General features: G+C 33.9%; 1 protein-coding gene across 5 annotated transcripts in view; it reads left to right on the forward strand.

The window, feature by feature from the left end:
* The window catches only part of NIPBL (NIPBL cohesin loading factor), a 275,650-nt gene that overhangs the window by 164,241 nt on the left and 92,899 nt on the right, over positions 1-18,510 (forward strand). For all 5 annotated transcript variants that reach the window (XM_069096153.1, XM_069096158.1, XM_069096156.1 and 2 more), the window contains exons 9-10: positions 2,091-2,705; positions 14,885-16,825. In XM_069096153.1, coding sequence (XP_068952254.1) covers positions 2,091-2,705; positions 14,885-16,825 — 2,556 coding nt within the window. The remainder of the gene's footprint in view (positions 1-2,090; positions 2,706-14,884; positions 16,826-18,510) is intronic.

The raw sequence follows: 18,510 nt of genomic DNA on the forward strand, positions 1-18,510 counted from the left end.
TAAATGAGTTAATGTATATGAAGTGCTTTGCAAACCATAAAACATTATGTAAATATAGGCCCTAATAATAATGATGATGACAGTACTGCTTCTAATAATAAAGTTGCCCTTGCTCAATGCTACTTTGCCTAACTAATTTTCTTTTTTTTTTTTTAAAGCAATTGGGGTTAAGTAACTTGCTCAAGATTACATAGCCAGTTATTTCTGGGTGTGATGCTAAGTATCTGAGCCCAGACTCGATCCCAGGTCATCCAGACACTGGGGCTGGTGCTCTTACTCGCAGAGCCACCTGGCCTCCCCGCTTAACTAATTTTCATAGAAACCAATTAATGATATTGTATGTCTTTATGCTGTACCCTTTCATTTGCATGATAGAAACAAGAAAAAACTGATGGACAACACTTCAGTATATTTTATTCCTTTAAGCAATATAAGTTCCAGAGCAATGAAAGTCTCCTCAACTTTTTTTTTTCAATATTTAATGTTTGTAGAGGCAATTTATTATTCATTCATAAAATTTTTGCCACTGACTGTTTTAAAATATCTTCAGAGATACTTTAGTGGCCTGTTACATAAAATATATTAAGGCGAGAGAGAGAGAGAGCGTGTGTGTGTGTGTGTGTGTGTGTGTGTGTGTGTGTGTGTGTGTGTGTCTCCCTTTATGTACTCAAGTACGACCCTTTGACTCATTCCAGTCTTGGACCTTGGGCCTCACTTGAGGACCTCAAGGCCACAGGTTCACCACCCCTACTCTAGTTAAACCTATATCTAAGAATATTATCTCAATATATGTCCAACAAATAGTCTTCGAACTTTTCTTCAAGACCTACAATGATAATAAACTTAGTATCTCCCAAGGCAACCCATTTTGCTTTTGGAGAATTCAAATTATCAGGAAGCTTTTTCTTAGATCAAGCCTCTGTTTGCGTGTTATAACTTCTATCCACAGTGCCTAGTTTTGTCCCAGTGGGGTCAAACAGAAGAAATCTAATCCTTCTTCTTTTAATATACTTTTCTTCACATGTGGTGTATGTGATGGTTTCTTTGAGTGGAAACATATTGAGCCTTGTCATTTATTTGCTGAGGCCTGTTAAGCGTTTAGTACAGGATGTCCCAAAAGCCTGAGTACAGCTTTAAGCTTTAATGGCTTAAATAGCTTAATCCTGCTATAAGTAGCTAACATGTATGAAGTGTACAGAGCTCTCTTATTTAATTTGTTACTCAAAAAATTTTTCTGAGGTATTTGTTATAATTATCCCCATTTTATAGATGGCAAACTGAGGCTAGGAAATGTTAAACGACATGCCTAGTCATTTAACAGAACTAGTTTTTGTCTAATGAGAGGTTCAAACCCAGGACTTACTCCAAGTTCACCATTCTGTCCACTGTGCCATGCTGCCTGGGTTTTTTTGTGCAAAAGGAGAATGTTGGAATATATGTTCTCAGGTTGCCTGTGACTCTAAAAGTCAGATTCTGTGATGAAGAAAAAAGAGTAAATAATGAAGGGAGAAAATAAAAATTAAATTAATTCTCCATGTCACATAAGAATTATTTTCAGAAATATATAGTTACTGAAATAACTTTAAAATTTTAAGTCAGTTTTTTTAAGCTATGAAAAAAATATTTCATCACTTAGTAAAGTTCTTATCAAAGATCTGCCTATCACTGTCAACTTGCTTGATCTAAAGAAATTAATTCTTTTCCATATATAGTGTCTCATAGAAAGGTGATTGAAATCTGCTTGTAAAAGGAGACTAGAGAAGTTTTCAAACTTTCCTTCTTTCTTCCTTTTGCCCCAGTTGGATTCCTGTAACCTTTCAGAACCATAGCCCATAGCATTAAATTATAATTGCTATATAGTTCCTGTGTCCAGTGTATGACCAGCCCAGTTTTTTGCAAACCATATTTGTCACCTGTGGTTAGTTGAATAAATTCTTTTCATGGGCATAATGAATTACATTACCCTTTTTGGCAACTGCTTGTAGAATGGGCATATATTGCTACTTATTTAAGACTTCTACTATTCCATAGATAAATATGAAAGATTTGTACCAGCATAACTGTTCAGTCCTTTTGAATTGTTTTTCTAGGATCAAGACCACCGTTAATCCTACAGTCTCAACCTCCACCCTATTCATCACCTAGAGATGTTCCACCCGACATATTATTAGATTCACCAGAAAGAAAACAGAAGAAACAAAAGAAAATGAAGTTAGGGAAAGATGAAAAAGACCAGAGTGAAAAAGCTGCAATGTATGATATCATTAGTTCTCCATCTAAGGACTCTACTAAACTTACGTTAAGACTTTCTCGCGTAAGATCTTCAGATATGGACCAGCAGGAAGATATGCTTTCTGGTATAGAAAATAGCAATGTATCAGAGAGTGATATTCCTTTTAATGTGCAGTACCCAGGACAAACTTCAAAAACACCCATTACGCCACAGGATGTAAACCGCCCACTAAACGCTGCGCAGTGTTTGCCGCAGCATGAACAGACAGCATTCCTTCAGGCACAACAAGTGCCTGTTTTACAACAGAACACATCAGTTACTACAAAACAACCTCAGACTTCTGTGGTACAATCTCAACAACAAGGAACGCTGTATGATGAAGTAGAATTGGATGCATTGGCCGAAATTGAGAGGATAGAACGGGAATCGGCTATTGAAAGGGAACGTTTTTCAAAAGAAGTTCAAGATAAAGGTAAAATGGCTACACATTGTTGCCTGTTTTTGTTGCCTTACTATTCTGTCATCCTCTAAGGAAATTTTATAATTTCACAAGTTTCTTGTTTTTACCACATTTTATACTTTATAACCATTTATACTTCTCTTCCTTTAATTTATGGCCAGTACCATGTGGAAGTTAACTTCTTGAATCCTAATTTTTTTTTAGAAAATAATTGTTAGAAACAATATGGATGATTTCTCTAGATAATATATCACAGTTATAGTGGCTATCCCTTATGTATTGTATTATCATTTCATGTCATATTTATGGAAGCTAGGTGGTATAGTATATAGAATGTTGGAGTCAGGAATACCTGGGTTTTAGTCACACAGTACCCTGGACAAGTTACTTAACTTCTTTCTGACACTTTCCTTGTCTACAATATGAGTAATAATAGCACCTGCCTTACAGCATTGTTATAAGGGTCAAGTGAGTAAATGTAAGTTGAGCATTTTATAAACCTTAAAGCCCTATATAAATACTCACTGTTATCTTAGGTGTTTTTATACTAAAATGTTCATTGCCATTATATCACTTCTGTTTCATAAGTAGAATACATGTATTTTCAATTAGTTTGTGCCAAAGCAGACACATCTGTTACATTTAGGGGAAGATTATGGATTTATTTAGGTTTCTAGGTTTTTATTTGCAGTCATGTCATTTGTATTGTGTGATCTATCTTATTAGGTTAGTATTTGGAGTGGGACTTTTCAGAATTCACACAGTTGCTATTTACTGTGAGTCAAGTAAGTATTGTTTCACATTCAACTAGTGTTTCCATTATATTTGCTTAATAAGGGAGCTTTAACACACAGTGATTTTAGAAGTTCCTGTTTTGCAAATGATCAAATAAAACTAAGGTTCTGATAGCAAGGACGTAATAAAAAAAATTGATCATTTCAAAGAATCTTTCTGATTTAATGGTCCAGTTTAGATTAGGGTATATTTTATATTTTTCCTCAATGAAGAGATTCCTATCCTGAAGAAAAAATTAGACCAGGCAATTACTTTGTACTTTTAGTTATTATGTAAAATATTTTTTGGTTTACTTTCTAGTCCGATGTTTCCATTTTGGGGGACATTGTTAAACACATTCTTTTTATGCTAAGTGGAATTTCCTGTTTGTGTGGATTTTTTTCATCATGTGACTAAAAAATAGGTAAAGGAAAACTTGCTGAGAAAAAAGAGTTAAAGGGATAAAATTTCACTTACATACTATGCTAATTTTAATGCTTAGAAAACATGAAATGCTTGTGTTTTGCAAACAATATGCTGTACATTACATATTGTACATTTGATTTGTGTTGAAGAAAAACTTATTATAGACTTTTTCAGCTTATTGACCTTTATGTAAAATTTGATCAAAGTTTATACTCATGAACTGGACAGAAATTTTGAAAGTTAAATGGATAGACTTAGTCTTACCACTAGAAATATTTGTGATAATTTGGGGGAAATTGAGGGGGGGAAATGAATAGATCTTCTTTTTAAAGGCTTTATTGGCATCCTGAAACTATATCCTTTCTTTGCAGGTTTTTTTTTAATTAGCATCTGTTTTTTATACAATATGTAATGATTTAGATATGACTTAATTGAAACTTAGACAAGTGGAATTGATTTAGAATTTTTCTGAGACTACTGACCTGGTCCTATATGACAAAAAAGGCATTTGTCACTCTCACTGTAACCTGGTGACAAAATTGCCAGGCTTTGATTGCAGGCTTCTTCTTGCCAACTCTCTCTGACCCACCATTACCCAGATTCACACTCAATAATATTATAAAACATTGTAAAGAAGTCCAAGTCTACCATGCACACCCCTGCAAAGAACCAAATGATGCAAAAAAAAAAAAAAAAAGGCCTCCATCTAATCCAAAACTGCAGAGTTAAAAGACAACCAGAAGCTAGCAATAGATGGAAGAGCTCTTACTTTAGAAAACCAAGCCCCAAATCTAGTAAAATTACTTTTAGCTTTGGAATTTAGGGAGAGGGTCCATACCAGGTAAAACATAAATAGTGGGGAAAGAAGTACTATGTAACATAATGAAGAAATACTATAGTTTAACAGAAGCCTAAGAGATATAAACCCAGACAAAAAGATTAATTCTACAACATGTATTAGTAGAGTTGCAGAAGAAAAAAATGCCATAGTTAAAAAACTACAAAAATGGGGCCAGAAGAAATGAAGCAAGAGATAAAAAGTGATAATAGAACTGAAATAAAAACTCTGGCATAAATCATTGGAAAAGAAACTGTTTAGAATCAATGTAGAAAACCTTAACCAAGTACTGGACTCCTTGCAACTATAACAACAATTAGAACCCACTGATTCCATCAAACAACAATAAATATTCTAAGTTAAAGATTGAAAAATCCTTCAATGAATAAACATTTATTAAGTGCCTGCTATGTGTGAGACACTATGCTAAACAGTGGGGATACCACAATTCACCTTAAACAGGTCCAGAAGAGATTAAGAATCATCAGATTCCTGAAAACTGTTACCAAACATAAAAACTTGGGTGTACTGTACATCAGTAAATAATAAAGATTGGCTCATTTATTAGAAGCAGAGGGCAGCATGAAAATAGAAAGAATTCACTGATAACCTCCTGAAAGAAACTATAGTTTGAAAGCACCAAGAAATAGCAGAGCCAAACTCCAGAGCTTTCAAGTTAAAAAGAAAATACTACCGTGTTTCCCCGATAATAAGACCTATCCCGAAAATAAGCCCTCCCCTTGCTGTGTAAGATTCCTCTAAAATAAGCCCTCCCCCGAAAATAAGCCCTATTGAGACTGCTACTGTAGTGAAGGTGATCCCCTGCACTACACGCTACATTACAGTACCCTCTGTATGCACACACACCCCCCCCCGTGAAACGCACGCCGCGCTCCGAGCTGCAGCAGTGAGCGCGTCATCCTGTCCCAGTGATTTGCTTATTGAATAAAGGTCCTTTTTTTTGTTCACATTTACCTGTTTATTAAAATTGCTGTCAATGTTCATTAAAATAAGCCCTCCCCTGAAAATAAGCCCTCTGGTGTTTTTCTGTCCAAAAAATTTAATAAGACAGTGTCTTATTATCGGGGAAACACGGTAGGTAAGAGTTCAAGTCCCAAGTTATGATCTCACAATAATACTCGGTTGCAACTACTATAAAGGAGAGAGAATCATTAAATACAATATTCCAAAGGGCAGATGACCTCTTATAATAATAAATGAGACTTCTTATAATAGTATAATAAAAAATATAATAATATAATATTTTTTCCTGCAAAATTGAATATAAATGCCATAGAGGAGAAAATGGATCTTTAACAGAAAAGAAAACTTTTGAGCATTTTTTATTAAAATATCAGAAGTGTGCAGAGATACTGAAATGCAAATACAGTAGGCAAGAAAAAATCTAGAAAGGCAATTATACACAATTGCAAGAAACTAAATAATGGCAGTTATATGCTAATGTGGGAGAAAGATGGATTTTAGAATCCCTATGATATCAAGGTTCATAGAGTTAAGGAGCATATGTACACAAGCACTGTATGCTATTTTGATCGTATAATGTAAGGAAAGAAAAGAGAGGGAAATAAGAATATACTAGTTAAAAGATAAAGAAGCAGTAAGAATTCGTTTGAAATAATTAGGATCTGTAAGAAAGGTTTACAAACATGGACAGAGGAATGGAACATGTAGGCATCTTTTGAGCCTTATGCGTAACCTGAACAAGACAATACATAAAACATTAAAAATGTAATAATAAATACATTCTTCCTTAATATGATAATACCTATCTGTGACCAAAAGCAGGTATTATCTGTAGTGGAAAAAAATGATAAGATCTTTCTAAAAAGATAGAGTTAAAGTAAGTATGTCACCACTCTAATATCATTCTGGATATGCTAACTGTAAGACAAGTTAAGAGAATAAGTATAGGCAGAGAGGAAACTAAACTATCATTTAGTGGATGGTTTAGAGCAGTGGGGTCAGATGTCCCTGAGGGACAGCATATTGACTTAGAAAATCATAAATTAATGCTATCTATGTTGTATTATATATATATTTTTTGTTAAATGTTTCACAATTACATTTTAATCTGATTCTAGGCCATAGAGTTTGACACCTCTGATTCACATAATCCTTAATGATGCAACTAAAAATTAATTAAAACAATGACTTGAGTAAAGTCACCTCACAAAAATCGTCATCCTTTCTTTAAATTACCAACAAAGTCTAAAAGGAAGAGAAGGAGAAATTAATTCTTTTTAACATAAATATAGAATGTTTTAAATTTCCGGGAAACTACCTATCAAGATGCTCATAAGAATACAACTACAAAACCCTCTTTAAACAAATAAAGCAAGATTTAAATAAGGGGGAAGATTATTTGTTCATGGTTGAACTATACCAGTATGTGGAAATATTGTGGAAATTAATATGTAGAGCCAGTGCTCTACTAATCAAATGACCAAAGAGTAACTTCTTATAATTAAAAAAAAATTATTAAAATATATCTGGAAGGAGGGGAAGTCTTACTGCCGTCACAGATTAGGTACATAATAACCAGAGGACGTTGAACATGGAAACATAGTGATTGATAAACTCAGGGACTCCATTTACTGATACAAGAACTCACTGTCAACATATCTGCTGGGAAAATTGGAATGTGATCTAGCAGAAATGAGGTTCAGCTCAACATTTCACACCCTGTACACAGCAAACTTCAAATGGATATAGTGCATTGATGTGAGCTCCTATCATAAACTAAAGGAGCAGAGAAGGCAATTCTCAACTATGAATGGAAAAGAGCCCTTTATCAAACAAATGATAGAGATCATCACAGAAAATAAAATGTTCAGTTTTGATTACATAAAACTGAAGAACTTTTGTACCATTAAAATCAGTGCAAGAAGAATTAGAAGGGAAACAGCTGCAGGGAAGTCTTATGTTCCAGATACATAGTAATTAATTCAAATATATAAGAAAAAAAATCCAATTCATAATAAAAAATGGTTGAAGGATGAACAGGCTGTTTTCAGAAGAAGAAAGGCAATCCACAACTATATGAAAAGGTTCCAAATCAATAAGAGTAATAATAATAATAACAATAGAACTACAAATTAAGAATAACTGAAGTTCTACCTTAAACCCATCAGTTTGATAAAGATGACAAAGAAATAGCTATTGCTATTATTGCAGGAGATGTAGGAGGACAGACATGCTGATTTACTGTTGACAGAACTATGAACTAGTCCTACTGTTCTAGAAATCAATTTGAAAGTAAACTCCCCAAACCACTGAACTATATGTATCTTTTAACCTAACAGCAACATTGATAGACCTCTATCTCAAAGGGATTAAAGACAGGGGGAAAGTTCTTTTGTGTACAAAAATATCCGTAATAGCAAGAAACTAGAAACAAAATAGCTCACCAACCATAGAATGGCTAAGCAAATTATGTCATATGCATGTATTGAAATATGATCGTGCCATAAGAAATGATTAAAGAGATGAACTTACATAAACTTGTGTTAACTGATTCAAAATGAATTGAGTAGAGCCAAGAGAATAATTTATACAATAACTACAACATTGTAACGATCAGCTCTCAAAAACCTAAGAACTATGATCAATGCATTAAACAACCTCAGCTCCAGAAGACTGTGATTCATGCGTCTCTCCTCTTGTTAGGCAATGGACCGACCAAAAGTGTAGAATGGACCAATATAGGTTCTTTTCCTTGACTGTATGTGAACTTTTATTTATTTGGGGAGAGAGAAACTTACTGGGGACAAGAGATGAATAAGGAGTTATGATAATAGTATCAAAAGAAAGGAAAGAAAATAGTGTCAGTGAAATACTCTAAAGCTGTACTTAAGAGCAGAAACTGCGACACAGACAAGTGGAGTAGTGTTGGGAAAAAACATGTTAAATTTAACATACTTTTAAATGTAATAGAAACTTGTGGTATAATACAGCTCTTCTCACATAAAATATTTTGTGTCTTTCATGATGAAAATGTAAAAAATCAAGTAGTAGGAGAAACAACTCATTTTGAAGCGGCATTAGAATATCTAGATTTGGAACTGATAACCTTAGTATAGTGATTAATGTTTTTGTTTTTTTCCCCTATATTCGTTTTACTTTGTCCTTTCTTGAATTCTAGCATTCTTATTTGTAGAGTATTCTTTGAAAGCTATATTTAACTGTTTAGTGGTTGGAACCAAGTATTTGGAAACAGAGGTGGGGAACCTGTGGCCTCTAGGTCCTTGGGTGCAGCCTTCTGAGTCCAAGTTTTACAGAACAAATCCTTTTAGTAAGGGGACGTGTTTTGTGAAGTTTAGATTCAGTCAAGAGGCTGTACTTGAGGACCTAGAGAGCCACATATGACCTTGGAGCCACAGATTCCCCACCCCTGATCTAGAAGTTTAGATGCCACCATTCAGATTTTCAGATTCTAGTGAACAATTACTCAAGGAATATCTTTTCCTATTCCTTTAATTTCCCTATTTAAAAAAATGAAATATATACCTACATATATGTGTGTGCCTACAGATATAGATATAGAGATATTTCATATTACTAAATATGTTAGCAAGATTAAATATTCCATATGGTGATTTGAAGTTGCAAATGACATTACAGATGAGAAAATACATAAAAATTTCATGAAGTAGGGATCTTGTTTAAGGTTTTGTCAAATGTTTTTTTTTTTTTGAGGGCAATTGGGGTTGAGTGACTTGCCTAAGGTCACCCAGCTGTTTTTTGTGTTAAGTATCTGAGGCTGGATCTGAACCCAGGTCCTCCTGACTCCAGGGCTGGTGCTCTATTCACTGCACCACCTAGCTGCCCCTATTATTTCCTATAATGAGGAAATACCTTTAAAATATTTAATATTTAAGTTACCTTTTCATAAATTATCTACTTAAGTTTTTGTACTTGGTTCAGGCACAGTGTTCTCTTAAAATTTGACTTTTATCACATGTTGTAAGGTTGTTGATACTGTTTATACTTAGCCCCATAGTGTTCTATTACCTAGATCATCTGGTATATAATTTCTTGGTTATGTAGTTTTAAAACTTTTCAGTTTATTTCATCCAGGGATATTTAGGTACTAAAAAAAGCTCAAAATGGCAGAGTGACCTCTGATGCCAGAATCCTCATCTGTTCATTTACAGTGACCCATTAGTCCTTTCCCATATCTAGAACATACTTTCTTCTAGATTCAGATACCATATCTAAGAAACCAAATATTAAATAGTAACTGTAGAAGTAAAACAAAGAGATTTGTCTAGGTTTAAAGAATATTTCACCTAGATTACACTAGGACTCTGCCATGGAGTATGCCATTCAAATAGCCAAATACTCCAGTTTGACTCTTGTGTGTTCTTCCTTGGATAGTACTAGATGCACATTAATAGTTTCCCCCAAATTAATCTTTGAGTTTTCTGTGTACAAAACATCCACCTTTTCCCTTACACGTTCCTAATATTTGTGGGTTATAAATAATAGTAGTAGTAGTAGCAGTTGTTATTGTTTGTTGTTGTTGTCTTCATCAGCTAGTAGCCTTGGTCGTCTAGAACAATTTATTAAGCCACTTTGTGCCAAATGCTATGATAAGCCTTGGGGATACGAAGACAACCTCTGCCCTCAAGGAGTTTACATTCTGATAGGAGCAGACTATTCACAGAAGAAAGCCAAAAAACGGGGGGTAAAGAGAAGTGGGGCAGGTATAGAATGTTGGAGTGTTACAGGCAAGTCCAAAAGTAGTGAAACTGGTAAGAAACAAGGAGGAAAACCTGTGCTGGGCTTTCTCTTTACCTAGAGTACGTGGCCCTGCCCTCCAGCCAAAGGGTCCAGTCAGAGGGTCAGAGAGGTGAGTATAGGCAGATTCAAACTTACAGCATAATGTGATTTCCCTGTGATGATTTTCCTGGGTAAAGGAAGGCATGATGGGTAGTTTTAGAGAAGTCCAAAAGCAGTGTGACCAATGGGAAATTCGTGCTACCAGATAACTATAAATATAAATTATAGTTCAAAAGGCCCATTGTTTTTTCTTCCAGAATAACCTCTGAATTAATCTCTCCTCAGTGACCCTTCTCAGACTTAGACTCACCTTTATCCAAAGTCCATTCTTTTTCCTAACTGATATGCCGAAGGGAAAAACTTAAATTTTTTTTTTTTTGACAGACTCTGTGGCACTTAGCTTTTTGGTTGGATTTAGATAATAGCTTAAACTTTTGTTTTTTAAGGATATGTAGGGCTAATATACATACTTATTATCTGACTTGTGTAGTAAGCAATTTCAAGTATAATTTAGCAGTTTCAGATATTGATAGTTTTTTAAATATTTTATATGTAGGGTTTCTTGGCTTTTTTTCCCAACTACATCATAATTCTTCTGAAGCTAATGGTTCCCTATTTGAAAGACATTGACCTCGGGGTTTGGCAGGGTTGTTGGTTTCTCATTGTTGATTTTGTGTGCAGTTATCTCAGTTCTGTAGGAGGATTTGTCCAATCCTCAGTGAGGAGGATTCGAAGGAAATTAATGTCTATAATGTTGAACTTATTCATAAAAATGACTTTTGATTATCAGGTGAAGAAGGTTGAGAATTGAAGACTGATGGCAAAAAAAATAGATAAAAGTTCACATGCTCAGAGGAACTAAATCAAAACTAGAAAAGCAAACTTGCTCAGCTCTCAGAAACCTTGCTGTCATGACAGAATTTTTTCAAGTTTTCTGCAAATGGTATACTTTTAGCTAGTTGAAAATATTATATGCTGTCTTTTTTTTTAGCTAATATTTTATTTTAAGAACAAAATTAAGAGAGCATGATCCTAATTGTAATCATGTCAGTCATGCTCACATGCTTTCAGGTGTTATTTCTATATTAAAAATAGTCATGCTATCTTTACCATAATATTCATATCCCTTAACACTCCTATGTACAATAATTTTTTTAAAAATCCTATCAAGTAATATCACAGTGATTCTATATGTTACCACAATTTAGGACCATGATAGTTATTTCTCATATTGAAGTTAAGTTAGAATCTATGCTGTCTCATTTTTTAAATGATGAAAATCGAAATGGAATTGATAACAGTAATTTGTAGTCCCTACGTACACTGAAATTCTTTTAAAAAATAAACTTCTGAAATACCCTCATTAAAAAAAAAATGTTTGTACAATTTACTCTAAAAAGATACATTGCTTAATTTCACTAGGAAAAAATTTCTTTTAGATAAATCTTGTGAGTTTTCCCTTTTTACAGGTCAGGTATGCTTATTATATCACCTTAATTATCTTCATAAGTGGATATTTCATTTGAAATTTAGGAAAGCATTTTGTAGAGATAAATATCTTGGGAAAGAAACATAACTTTGTTGCCTTTTTTGGCCTGGTGTTTTGAATATGAATTTTGTGTGTAGGGAAATATTTAACAGTGATCAAAAACAATGTTGGTCAAGAAACAGTAAAACAAAAAGCTACATATCTGTTCTCTAGGATAACTGTAAGCAGAAGAATGAGATCTCAACTGAGTCCATTGATCATAAGTACACATGTCCATAGATTTGGACATAGAAAGGGCTTTAGAAACTTTTATAACTAGAGAAACCAAGGCCTGCAACGACAACAAAAAAGGATGCCATTCCAGAAACACCTTCTAAGTTATTAAATAATTACTAGATTTAAAAGAATATAATGGAAGCCTATTATAAAATCCTCTGCTTTACCGAAGGTTCATCAATGTTTTAAATGTAAGTTTTAATTTCTGTTAATTTCCCCATGGTCACACTTGTAATAAGTGCAGAAATTTCAGTACTCTTTTTAGTACCCCAAGCTTCCATTTACTACATTATTTTTCCTCTGTATATATATTCAGGGCTAGAAGAAACTTCAGAGGTCATTTGATTCATAAGATCCTCCTTATTTTTGTTTGATTTTGTTTATAGTTGAGGAAATGGACACTGAAGAGGTTAAGTGACTAGCCAAAACTCACACAGCTATTAAGTACCAGAGCAAAGGCTTAAGCTTTGATCCTCTGGCTACATATGGCTACTGTACCATCTGACCTACCAGTAGTGCTATGGTTCAGTGACAAAGTAGATGTTTTCTGGGGAGATGTGGTAATGTCTGATGCTTTGGAACCAAGTGTAAATCATTCAACTTCCTTAGGCTTCAATTTCCTAATCTGTGAATGAGAGGACTGTAGAATGACCTTTCTACTTCTAAACTGGCGATCACATGAATATGTTTGTATTCATACCTATGTGTGGATGTCTGAATTTTCAACACTTGTTTAAAAATTAAAATAACTTGAGTAGCTAGATAGCACAATGGATAGACACTGAGCCTGAAGTCAGGAAGATCTGAATTAACATAGCATCAGAAACTTATTAGCTGTGTGATCCTGGGCAAGTCACTTTGCCTGTGTCTCTCAGTTTCCTCCTCTAAAAAATGAAGAATCTGTAAATTTTATAAATCTACAAAATTATAAAAATAAATTTTTAAATGTTAGCTAGTATTATTAATAGTTACATAAATCTATTAAAATTTTCACCTTGTGTGAATACTTACTTGCAAAATCATTTATAAGTATACAATGATGAGAATTCTTTTTTCTTAGTTAAACTGTATGACAAACAAGAATGGTCATTTTTCAGATTATTGCTGTTGAAAAACTGATCAGATAGGAGGACTTGTATCCAAAAAATGGACAAGTTACTTAACATTTTAGAATCTCCCTATACTGATGAAATCACAAGTCTCTGCCACCACTGGTTCACCTTCCCAACTGTCACTTGACTCCCTTGGGATAACTGTTTATTTTTCTTGAATAATTTTTGTTGGCAAAGTTAGAACATTGATGAATATATTCTATAAGAATTTGTCAAGAATATTTTAAAATAATGAGACAGCTTGATATCCCCTCTAGAGGAGCATCCTCTGAAAATATATAAAAGGTAAATAATTGTCAAGTTATAATTAAACTCCTCCACAAATATTTAAAAATTGTTACAGTGATGTGATTGGGTATAAGAAATAACTATTCAGCTTTATAGAAAATTATGTAATAGATTATTTTCAAGCTAGATTACAGTATTGTCAAGCTGTCAAATCATTTCACTTAAAAAAACAGTTTGAATATTGCAAAATATTTCTTTTGGAACCCAAAATGTAAAACATGCAGGACATTGCTTTGTGGAACATACTATCAGTTTCAGCAGAAGTTACTTTACTTTATGCTCACAATTAGGAAAGTAATTTTTTTTTCATATTCTCAGCTATATTTAATTATAAGACATGATGCTTCTTTAAAACTCCAGATACACTTGTAACACAGCAGACATTAATTCTTGAATTTTTCATATATACTACTTAAATCTTTATCACAAATGGCAAATCTTTGATGCAAAGTTATTTAAAAGTAATACAGCCAAAAATTCTGTACTTTTCTATTCAAAATGGTATAAATTCCATTTTCTTTGTTTCTTTTCATGCCTGTTATTAAAAGCTCATGTTAATTGATTTGGACTACTGACAGCTTTAGAATATTTTGCATTTCATCCCTTTTAAAAAATGGTTACAATAAATTGCCTTGATTCAGAAGATGTTCTTTTTAAACCCAAAGGGAGTATTGTTTATCTTTCTCTTGCCTGTAGAAACATCTATAACTGATTCTAAAATATGTGTCTGTGTGTGTGTATGTAATAGTTTTATATTTAACATCAATTTTAATTCCATTTGATGCCTAGGAGTCCAAATCACATTTCAGTATATTCAACAAAATTATTATAAGATTTTCTGTTCTCTAGACTTTTAGGTCAGTTCTACTAAGTTTACATACTCAGTAGTATTTAGAGACCATACTAAGTATGTTGTTGACATTCTTCTCTGTGGCACTTTTTGTGTAATATAATTATCGGCTTTTGTGATATATTAATTGAAAATCACTCTACATAAATATTCTGTTAAACCTTCATTTAAAAATATTGTCATACCCACCCAGATTGCAGCATTTTTTAGGTTGTTCTGTAGATATGTTTACAAAATTTGCATTGATGAATTTTGCCAATAGCGGAATATAGTAATTTTTGTGAGATGTGAATATGTATCTCTTACTGATTTTGTATATTTATCTTTAAATTTCAGATAAGCCTTTGAAAAAAAGAAAACAAGATTCTTACCCACAGGAGGCTGGGGGTGCTACTGGAGGTAATAGACCAGCTTCTCAGGAGACAGGTTCTACAGGAAATGGGTCAAGGCCAGCACTAATGGTTAGCATTGATCTTCATCAGGCAGGACGAGTAGAGTCTCAGGCATCTGTAACTCAGGATTCAGACACCATTAAAAAACCTGAAGAAAGCAAACAGTGTAATGATGGGGCTATTTCTATTCATCAAGAAGATATTGGGGTTCTTAAACAAAAACCTGAAAACCATCCTGAGACCCTTAGAAAAAAGTCTGATTCTGAGAGTATAAAGACTGAAATGAAACAAAATGAAAACAAATTGATGGAATCTAAACCAAATGAAAACCGATCGTTGGAGACAAAATTGAATGAGAACAGACCAGCAGCGGAAACAAAACAGAATGAGAACAGACCAACAACAGAGACTAAACAGAATGAGAGCAGATCAGCGCCAGAAACTAAGCCGACTGAGAGCAGACCAGTGTCAGAAGTTAAACAGACTGAGAGCAGATCCCTGGTAGAAGCCAAGCATAATGAGAGTAAATCAGCAGCAGAAGCTAAACCCACTGAGAACAGACCAGCAGCCGTGGATGTGAAGCAGAGCGAGAGCAGGTCGACAGAAGCAAAACAGACTGAGAGTAGACCGGTGACAGAAGTTAAGCAGCCTGAGAGCAAGCCAGCAGCAGAAGCTAAACAAAATGAGAGTAAAGCTGCAGAAAATAAACAGAATGAAAGCCGAACAACAGAAACTAAACAAAATGAGAGCAAAACAGCAGAATCGAAACAAAATGAAAGCAAAACAACAGACACAAAACCAAATGAGAATAAACAAAATAATGGTAAACAGGAAACAACCAAGCTGAGACCTGAAACTCCCAAGCAAAAAGGTGAGAGCCGACCTGAAACTCCCAAGCAGAAAGGTGAGGGCCACGCTGAAACCCCCAAACAGAAGGGTGAGGGCCGCCCTGAAACCCCCAAACAGAAGGGTGATGGTCGCCCTGAAACGCCCAAGCAAAAGGGTGATAGCCGCCCTGAAACTCCAAGGCACAGGCATGATAGGAGAGATTCTGGAAAGGCATCTGCAGAAAAGAAACCTGAAACAAGACATAAACAGGATGTTAAATCTGATTCTCCTCGAGTGAAATCTGAAAGATCAGAAACCTTAAAGCAAAGGCCAGATGGACGATCTGTTTCTGAGTCACTAAGGCGTGACCATGATAATAAACAGAAATCAGAGGATAGGACTGAATCAGAGAGACATCGAGGAGATCAGTCCAGAATTCGAAGACCAGATACATTAAGATCCTCGAACAGAAATGAACATGATTCTAAACACAACATTAAATCTGATGGTTCAAAACCAGATAAACTAGAAAGAAAACACAGACATGAATCAGGGGAATCCAGGGAAAGACTGTCTTCTGGGGAACAGAAATCAAGACCTGATAGTCCTCGTGTTAAAGAGAGTAAAGGTGATACTAGCAAAACGAGATCTGATAGATCTGGTTTTAAATCACCAAATAGTAAAGATGACCGGAGGACAGATGGTAATAAAAGTAAAGTAGATAGTAATAAAGCACACCCTGACAATAAAGCAGATTTTCCCAGTTATTTGTTGGGGGGCAGATCTGGTGCATTGAAAAATTTTGTCATTCCAAAAATCAAGAGAGATAAAGATGGCAATGTTACTCAGGAGACAAGGAAAATGGAACTTAAGGGAGAACAGAGAGACAAAATTGAAAAATTGGGACTAGTAGAAGATCTAAATAAAGGAGCTAAGCCTGTAGTTGTCCTGCAGAAGCTGTCTTTGGATGATGTTCAGAAATTAATTAAGGATAGAGAGGACAGATCAAGAAGTTCTCTTAAAGCTAGCAAGAATAAGCCATCCAAATCAAATAAAGGTAAGGAATATTTTATTTTGGTACTTTCTGTTGCACTTGGTATTCTTGTTAAATTTAAGATGTTAAATATGAAAACAAGGCCGATTTGTGAAATGAGAAAAATGAATACATTGCATGCAGAAGTATTAGATTTATGCACACGCATAGAAATATAGTGAGCACAGATAAAGTTGTTAGTGTAATTTATGTCTTTTCCTTATTTGGTGATATAATTGAGATTTAGGTTTTCCCTATTGTGTGAAAGTCAGTTTAGCTTTCTAAATATGTTTTCTCTTTTTTTACTGTGGTGTCTTATCAGTATATTTTTCTAATATGTTGAACAAAATAAACATATCTAGCATCTCCAGAAAAATAGTAGTTCATTTTTGGGTGTTCTACAATTCAGTTAATTGTCATGATTTTAGTTTTTCTCTCTAACTTCCCCTAAAGGATCAGAGTGAAGTACAAAGGAAATAATTATAAATGCCCTTTTCAAATCTTAGAGGTTCTTATGCTGCCGTTATCTCCTGTGTGCTATTCTCATTTAATTGTGTATCTTGATTGAATTATTTAGAAAATAATATTTAAAATTAAAAAAAAGAAAATAATATTTAAAAAGTAAACTTAAGGACATACATAATCTGTGCAATGGTGAGATCATGAAATATTGCTATATTTTTAGAAAACTCTGAGGCATAAGTATTTTATTAGGTTTTTTAGGTTAAGTTTTGGCATGTATTGGGTTGAGTTGTATGCAGTATTGAAACTAAGCATAATCTCTTACTCCTGTGTATCCTGGATGGTTACAGATATAGGTGTGTGTGTGTGTGTGTGTGTTTATACATACATTTGCATACAATACATGTTGTCTATGTGATCCTGGTCAGTTGTTAAACATTAGTGTCTTCGTTACTTGAATGCATGTTAACATCATTTGCTCATGAAATAAAGATTGCAGGATCAAAGTAATTTAGGACATTTTGTTTGGTTGGAACTAAAACTTTTTTTTAGATTATTGAAAGTTTAGATTCTCTGCGAATTCTTGTATGTGCTTTTATAAAGAAAAGTTGGATTGTACCGTCTTGTTCCTTCCTTATTTGGGAGCATCTGTCTTTTTCTAGTTACTTGGTTGTTCTCTGTGACAGGAGAACTTTGTGCCGCAGTTACTCCAAACAAGTCTTTTTGCTGCTGCTTGAATACAATGACAAGGAATGAATACTATTTACATTAATAACTGCCATTTTATTTCTGTGATTCCTATAGTGATTCTATAGGTATTATCATTAGTAACTTTCCTAGTTATTTTTACTAATAATGTTCTTCATTATTAATTTTTAAGTATATTTGCATGAAAACATAAACAATACTACTTACTGTCTTCATTAGTTTTATGTGTTGGGAGAGGAATATAGAAAGTGTAAAACAGTTATGTATGAAATACTCAAAGACATGTAAAAGATCTATAATTCAAGAAAACCATATAGTGTTATTAGACATACAGTTCATTCACTCATTCTAATTCACTCAGTCCATCTAAATTAATTGTAACAAGTGGAGTTTTTTTTTTACCAAATACAAGTACTTAGTGATTCAGGATTTTTTAAGATCCTCACGTAAGTAAAATGTTTTGCATTTATTTAGAGAAATGAGTTAGAGGCCGTATCTATTAGATATTCACAGATCACAAAATGTAAGTGACTAGTGGT

The sequence above is a fragment of the Petaurus breviceps genome, unplaced genomic scaffold (genome assembly GCF_028583685.1).
Source record: "Petaurus breviceps papuanus isolate PSGF00001 unplaced genomic scaffold, PetGlider_PUasm1.0 229, whole genome shotgun sequence".
Lineage (NCBI taxonomy): Eukaryota > Metazoa > Chordata > Mammalia > Diprotodontia > Petauridae > Petaurus > Petaurus breviceps.